Raw genomic sequence first — 7,393 nt, forward strand, 5'->3', positions numbered from 1 at the left:
TATAATGGTATCACATTGAATGCAATTTGAAAAATGTGTAAAATTGGACAAAGGTAATAATATTATTTATATCGAAAAAGTTGTAAAGGAAACTTTTTAAAATAAAAAGATGGAATTTAAACAGTGGGAAGGGGCGAAAGAGGTTATACGTAAAAGGCTGGCAGCACCGGCGTTTCAAGAAAATAACCATGCGCCTCTGTTCTTGATCACGCAAAACTCGTGCCAATTTCTTTACGCAAAGTGTTCCAGTGAAGAAGCAAGCAAGCAAGCAGGGCAAGGCGATCAAGGGATTGGAGAGTGAAATGAAAAATTTCGTTTAAACAGAAGAAAAAGAAAGAGATAGAAAAGAAGAAAGAGGTGTGTGAGAAGAAAATTGTACTGACGAAGAGAAACGACGCGATGACGCGATGACGCGGTGAACGCAGGAACTAGAGAAAAATTCAACGCGGCAGTAACTGGTAGTATCTTAATTATCAAGCAAAAGAATCGTTTGAAAAATAAAATCGTTTACAAAAACAGCATATTATTAGAATGTTGTTGGACGAAAGACAATAATGAGATGGTTATAAAGTTTTCGTGCTCTAGGTTCGAGGTAGAGAAAATTATTACTGTATTATCATTGCCGCTGTTTTTCTCCATCGTTCCAGCTTATTTTCCTGTGATCGTTAGCGAAAAAGAAAAGTTGCCAAGTTTATTCGCAAAGATTATCTAGCGGTGGTTAAATCCCATAGCGACAAATGCAGAGGACATGAGAAAATAAGGGAAAAAAGAAAAGAATTCGTGTTTTATTTTGATGTCTGTCTGCCAGTTAATCTTGTAGCAGAGTCCTGCTTTTGGAACTGGAACGTCAAAGGTAAAGTTAATGTTTACGTACGTACGTACGTATGTATGTATGTATGTATGTATGTATGTATGTGTAAGATGAATATTAGCAGAAGGACTTTCGAGAACTGGAATTCCAGATGATCCCCCTGGTGGCAAGAGCGGAAAGTACCGCCACATCACCCCCCTGCCAGTGGTTAACGATATTCTGGTTGACTGTCCGGCGTCTCTTCCTTGGTGCGTGGTTAGGCGTTGTTGCGACGGTGGATGTTCGCTGAACCGCCGTTGCTATGTCCTCTTCTCGAGGCAGTGGCCCGGAATCGGGAGAGCTCAGCGATTCCGAAGATGGTTATACAGATACAGATCCATTAAGGTACGAACTGAGAAATATCCAAAATGTGATACACGTTACTCGACAAAACATTGATGCACTGAACAACCGCTTTGCTGGATTTCAACATCCACCCTCTATATATTTGAACGAATATCAAGAGCTAACTAGTAAGTTGCATGATTTAGAATCCAAGGAACAGAAGCTCAATGAATTGTTGAATGCCAGTCGAATATCTGGTAGTGCTTCCACGTCAGAAAATGAATCTCGCGAAGCAAAGGAGTCCATAAGGGGTCAGAGAACGCCGATGAGATCTCTACTGAGGGCGTATTTACCTAATCAACAGCGTACCAGTGTACAGGTTCGCGAAGGACTTCCGTTGAGGGACGCGTTGGCCAAAGCGATGAAACTAAGGAATTTGACTACAGAAATGTGCGTGGTATACATTTTGGGTGTAGACAATACCAAATATTACACGTCATGGGACACTGACATCTCTTTACTGGACTGCGATGAAATATCTGTGGAAATTTTGGATAAGTTTCCTATAACTACTTCCATTTCGCATAACTTTGTGCGCAAGACTTTCTTTTCGCTAGCGTTTTGTGAATGTTGCAGAAAACTCCTATTTCAGGGATTTTATTGTAGAACATGCAATTATCGGTTTCATCAAAGGTGTGCAGCAGGCGTACCGGCTTTATGTCATCAAGTACGTATGCAAGACGCTTATTACCAAGCGTTATTGGCGCATAATCTTGAGAGTACCGCTGGGATTCTGCAACTTCCGTCTGGTTATGGTTTAAGCAGAAGTATGTCTCCGTCTCTAGCACCTTCGAGGAATCAGAGGCATCCGCGTTCTTTGGGACAACAAGATCGCTCGAGCTCAGCGCCTAATGTTTGTTTTAATATGGTCAAACCAAGCGGCGAATCCGGTAATTTAGACGAATACAGTAGGTCTCAAAGTTTAGGTCGGCCAATTGGTATTATGCAAAGTGCAGTATCACCTGGTAGTAGTCCAACGAAACATAGTCAGTCAACGCAGGCTAGTCCAACTAGTACTTTGAGGCCGAAAAGACAAAGAGCAAGATCAGCCGACGAATCGTCTAAAAATCTGTTAGCACCTAGAGAATCCATAGAGGATTGGGAAATTCCAGCGGATGAGATTTTAGTTGGAGCTCGTATCGGATCTGGTTCATTTGGAACGGTGTATAAAGCTCATTGGCATGGACCGGTAGCTGTGAAAACATTAAACGTTAAGATACCTACTGCTGCTCAGTTACAAGCATTTAAAAACGAAGTAGCGGTATTGCGTAAAACACGACATGTAAATATTCTTTTGTTTATGGGATGTGTGAGCAAACCGCAGCTTGCAATTGTTACTCAATGGTGCGAAGGTTCTTCGTTGTATAAACATTTACATGTATTTGAAACGAAATTTGATTTATTCACGTTGATAGAAATTGGAAGACAAACTGCGCAAGGTATGGATTACCTACACGCAAAGAACATAATCCATAGAGATTTGAAAAGTAACAATATATTCTTGCACGATGACCTTACCGTCAAGATTGGCGATTTTGGCCTGGCTACAGCAAAGACTAGGTGGTCTGGTTCTCAACAATTCCATCAACCAACCGGATCTATCCTTTGGATGGCACCAGAAGTTATAAGAATGCAAGAGGAAAATCCATACAGTTTTCAATCGGACGTTTACGCGTTCGGCGTTGTTTTGTTTGAATTGTTAGCTGGCCAATTACCGTATTCACATGTTAATAATAAGGATCAAATACTATTTATGGTCGGACGTGGAAATTTACGTCCCGATTTAAATAAATTACGTTCAGATACTCCAAAAGCATTAAAGAGATTGACGGAAGATTGCATCAAATTTTCCAGAGAAGAAAGACCAATATTTCGCCAAATTTTGGCTAGTTTAGAGGGTCTTTCACGAGGATTGCCGAAAATCACAAGATCAGCATCTGAACCAAATTTGAACAGGACACAACTGCAATCGGATGATTTCGTATACACCTGTGCTTCACCAAAAACTCCAGTGAACTTTCAGTTTGGGGCATTCTCTTTTTATCCTACTGGTGGGAACATATAAAAAGTATATCACTCGAAGCAATGAGTTTGATGGAATTTGAATAAATAAAATATTTGAAGAAGGAACGGAAGAAAGTGAAAAAAGGAAAAAGGAAAAAGGAAAAAGGAAAAAGGAAAAAGAAATTTCAAAGGAATCATAATAAACTTAGCTACGAACAATCTATGCAATTCTTTTCAACTACACTTTGACTGTGTTGCAAGACTGTTCGCTCGATGTAGAATGTGATTTAAAAAATACTTAATGCAACTAAGATAAAAAAAAGAAAAGAGACAAAAAATTCAACTTATTAATCATCGTATCTGATTGTATTCGGCAAGAACGCATGTGTAGCTTTTACCTTTACATACTTACTATCTATGAGAAGGACGTTATTTGATGAGTCGTCACTCGTGTGTAAATGCATATTTCTAATGCGTATACATCTTCTTGTGTATACAAAACGACGATGGTGTGTGTAGAGGTCTGTTACTTTTGTGGAAATCCTTATGAAGGATGTAAAAATAAAGTAAGTAATAGAATTAAACGGCATTTAATTCGCGTCGGTCGTTGTTTGTCTGTGAAGTATTTTTGCAATCACCGAAGTGATTTTTGTACCTACTTCCTTCGTAATGTCTTGAATATGCTCACATAAGAATTGTTCCTTTTTTTCATAACTTGTAGTTTATTGTTAGAATGTGTATTAGGTTTCGTTTAAGATGACCGTCAAACTTGTGTATATCGTTTTTAAAAACACATCATAAACACCCGGCGACTAACTAAGTTGATACTCTAGTAATGGGTTAACACAAATTTCACATTAATAACTTGATTTTTTCTTCTCTCTCTCTCTCTCTCTCTCTCTCTCTCTCTTTCTTTCTCTCTCTGTTTTTTATTTTTTATTAAATTGTCATTTTTAGTATCAATCTTATTCGACTGATGATTTTTTACTTACACGTTTTTATTATTATTATTATTATTATTATTTTCATTTTAATAAATTAAAATGTTTTGGTTAAAACGAAACTGGAAGAAAAAAAAAGAAAGATTATGCGATATCGAAATGACAAATCAAATTAAAAGTCAAATAAAAATGAAAGTGATATGTACACTTGACCTATTGACTTTAAGACTTCATTAATAAAATATTCGACTCTATGAATTGTGCGAGTCACTTATTCTAGCTTAAAAGTTTATCGAGAAGCATAGATAGGAATTTAGGGCCTAAGCCAATATAAATTTTATCAACCGACAATTAAGGGAATGCGTACGCAATTGCGACTTACCTCATTCAGAAGAAGAAGAAAAAGAAGAAAAAGAAGAAGAAGAAGAAGAAGAAGGGAACGTTATCGATTAACTTTCATTTTCCTATCTTTATAGTCGACTCGTTGTTCCTCGTATTTTAATATTTATTCGCTTATATTGCAACTACTTTTTTCTTTCTTTTTTTTCTTTGTAAGTCGTTCATTGTTCGAGACGGACAATGCAGGAAGGGGCGCGAATTTCACTTCGAGCCTATAAATCGGAAAATAAAAAGATAAGAAAAGTATTTGTTACATAGCATCGAAGGTTCGAGTTGAATATGTATGGCAATTAAAGAAACTTTTGTTACAACTAAACGTGTTTCAGATAACGGCTCCGACGAGTAGTAAATAAGTTAACAAATAAAACTTGTATGAACTACGAGTATAACTACAAGTGTATATACAGGGTGTCTCGTGCAATTACGTAGAATAGTATTTTTCCATTTTCTTTTTTAAATTTTCTTTTCAAGTGAAATGAAAAGTTAAATAATCGTGTATTTTATTTTGAGGGATAATAAATTGATATTTATTTTCTTCATTAACGAGAATGATACGATACCCTGTATATATAATAGTAGGGAAGTACTTGAACATCGACAAAGTTCGTGTATCAAAATTTATTTATTCCTCTCGAGTAACTAGAGAAAAGTTAAGGAGGGGGTGAAAAATTAGATAAACTTGTTCGGTATCAGCCCGAAGCGATCGATAGTATGTACACTTTACAATCGCGTTAACTTTGCGTTATATTTTGCATAATTTTGCGCTTAAATTCAACAGTCGACCCGGAACACGTTTCCGGAACAAGTATATATATATATAAAAATGGCCTAAGAGGAAATCTTCGAAATTGATTATATTAGTTGTATAATATTATAGACTATTATAGTGGTCTTGTTTCGAAAAGAAAAGCACGCGGCATCCCAATTTTTATTATTTATTTATTTATGTATAATCCAGTGTGATATAGACTGCGATTAAAAAATATATAAAAGAGGAAAAATATTTGTTGGAGTGTAGAATCTCGTCGTAAATGTATGAAAAATAAACTGAGGTGTTCAGTGATATAAAGAAAACGAAAGAATAACATTGAAACGCGTTCACTGGACAGAAAGAGTCGAGTCGAAACGAAAAGAAACAAGAATATTGCGAAAAATGAAGAAAGGGAGGAGAATGAAGCAAATGTAATTGCTTTGCGAAATTCTTTTACGTTGTATACATATTGACACTTTGACGCCTTAACATTTCATTGAACCTATGACTTTTACAATTTTATATTTCCTCTCATACCTGTTATTTATTTACACAACTATAGTAAGGTATCGTGTTAGAGTCAAAGTAGACCCCGTCAAAGTTAAATCCAAGTTTTTCTATGAAAAATGAATAGCTTTGTTTATTAAATTTCATTTAATAATTAATTGGAATTAAGGTTTTGTGATCCCGTGCTTTGCTTTCCTCCTTGATCGATCTTCCTGTGCGTCATTATCAGATTTTCCAATGTTATTATTACTTACTATTATTTTTCTTAGGAAACATTCCTCTGTACATTGCTTCGATATTTATATCGTATGTCGTATGGTATAGAAAGATTTGATATACGATTACAAGTGATCGAGGAGAATGTGTTTTTGCGTTGATTCGAACACTGAGTAACTTAGGAGGTACGTTGTACAGGATGTTTCAAAAGTTAAACGAACAAACTTTGTCGTTTTATTTTATTAGTAGAAACGAGATAAGATATAAGAATGAATAAAAAAGGAACTCATCGACAGTCTGACACGATTTCACGAGGAAAAAGTATCGCAAAATATCATATACGATACGTTTATTTTAATTCTTTGCTAACATAAAATGACTACGTGTCAATTTTAATTTTAATTTTAACTCGATAAAAGGTAGCGTTTAATTTTCAAACATCCTGTAGATCTAACAATAAGAGTTATCTTTTCGAGACGTATGTAGAGTGAAATGTCGGCTCAATTTCAATAATTTTTAGTCGTTTAAGAAAGCAAAAAATAAATAAAATGACTCGATGGATCGATCTGCGAGTCTCGAAGAGTTAACTTGAGTTTATGGATGAAAACTGATCTCCGATGTTTCATAGATCAGATGTTATCGAAGCAAAGTGTGATTACTCTAGAGAATATAAGGCTAAACAGCATCGACATTGGTTAATCGTGTACGAGTTTAAAACGAATCGTTTCCTTCGAATTCTGCCAGATAACGTAGGTTTGACAGGAAAGGAAAGAAAAAAGACTGGATCAAGCGAGATTTTTAGTTTGATCGTAACAAGATTTTGGGCCATCGTTTTTGTCAAATCACACTGACGATGAAACTGTTGTCAACCCGAAACCGCGTGACCGAGATTGACGATACTTAATTAAATCAATCATACCGATCGATTGATCATTGTATTCAACCAAGGAAAAAAAAATAATAATAAAACAAAAAAATTGACTCTTCATGTAAACAAGTCTCGTTCTCTTTAAGTTATCTTTTAGTTATTTAGTTTGATCGAATATTTTTTTTTGGTAATGCTCCCAAGAGTAATAAACGTTTGATCGTTGGAATTTTAAATAAAATTGAAATATTATTGATTGAACCGTAATACGATTTTAATTGAAGGATCACTTGAAAGAAACCGATGAGTACTACTGGCCTAGATACAACGTTCTTGTACATACAATGTATGTGTACAGTCAAGTGCACCGTAGAAGGTTCTACAAGGGTAGAATACCTACGTGGAAGAGCAAAGGCAAACGGTAACAGGCTCTTCTTTCTTTCGCCTTAGCCCTTAACCAAGGGAGAGCTACGTTACACGCGACCGTACAGCATAACGTGTACGATAATATCTTG

General features: G+C 35.8%; 1 protein-coding gene across 2 annotated transcripts; it reads left to right on the forward strand.

Moving 5' to 3' along the window:
• The first annotated feature begins 760 nt into the window (after positions 1-760).
• LOC114877595 (raf homolog serine/threonine-protein kinase Raf) lies at positions 761-4,545 on the forward strand. 2 transcript variants are annotated; one of them, XM_029190368.2, is made up of 2 exons: positions 761-853; positions 963-4,545. In XM_029190368.2, exon 2 carries the CDS (start codon positions 1,113-1,115, stop codon positions 3,258-3,260), a length of 2,148 nt encoding a protein of 715 aa, XP_029046201.2. In that variant the 5' UTR covers positions 761-853; positions 963-1,112; the 3' UTR covers positions 3,261-4,545. The 2 variants fall into 2 exon arrangements, with proteins under 2 accessions (XP_029046201.2, XP_029046202.2); XM_029190369.2 differs by lacking the exon at positions 761-853 and having other exon boundaries at positions 1,103-1,195; positions 1,342-4,545.
• The last annotated feature ends 2,848 nt before the right edge of the window (positions 4,546-7,393 follow it).

This window comes from Osmia bicornis, chromosome 12 (genome assembly GCF_907164935.1).
Source record: "Osmia bicornis bicornis chromosome 12, iOsmBic2.1, whole genome shotgun sequence".
NCBI lineage: Eukaryota > Metazoa > Arthropoda > Insecta > Hymenoptera > Megachilidae > Osmia > Osmia bicornis.

Excerpts from the sequence above, each read along its gene's own strand:
- LOC114877595 (XM_029190368.2), top strand. The coding sequence starts at position 1,113 with ATGTCCTCTTCTCGAGGCAGTGGCCCGGAATCGGGAGAGCTCAGCGAT.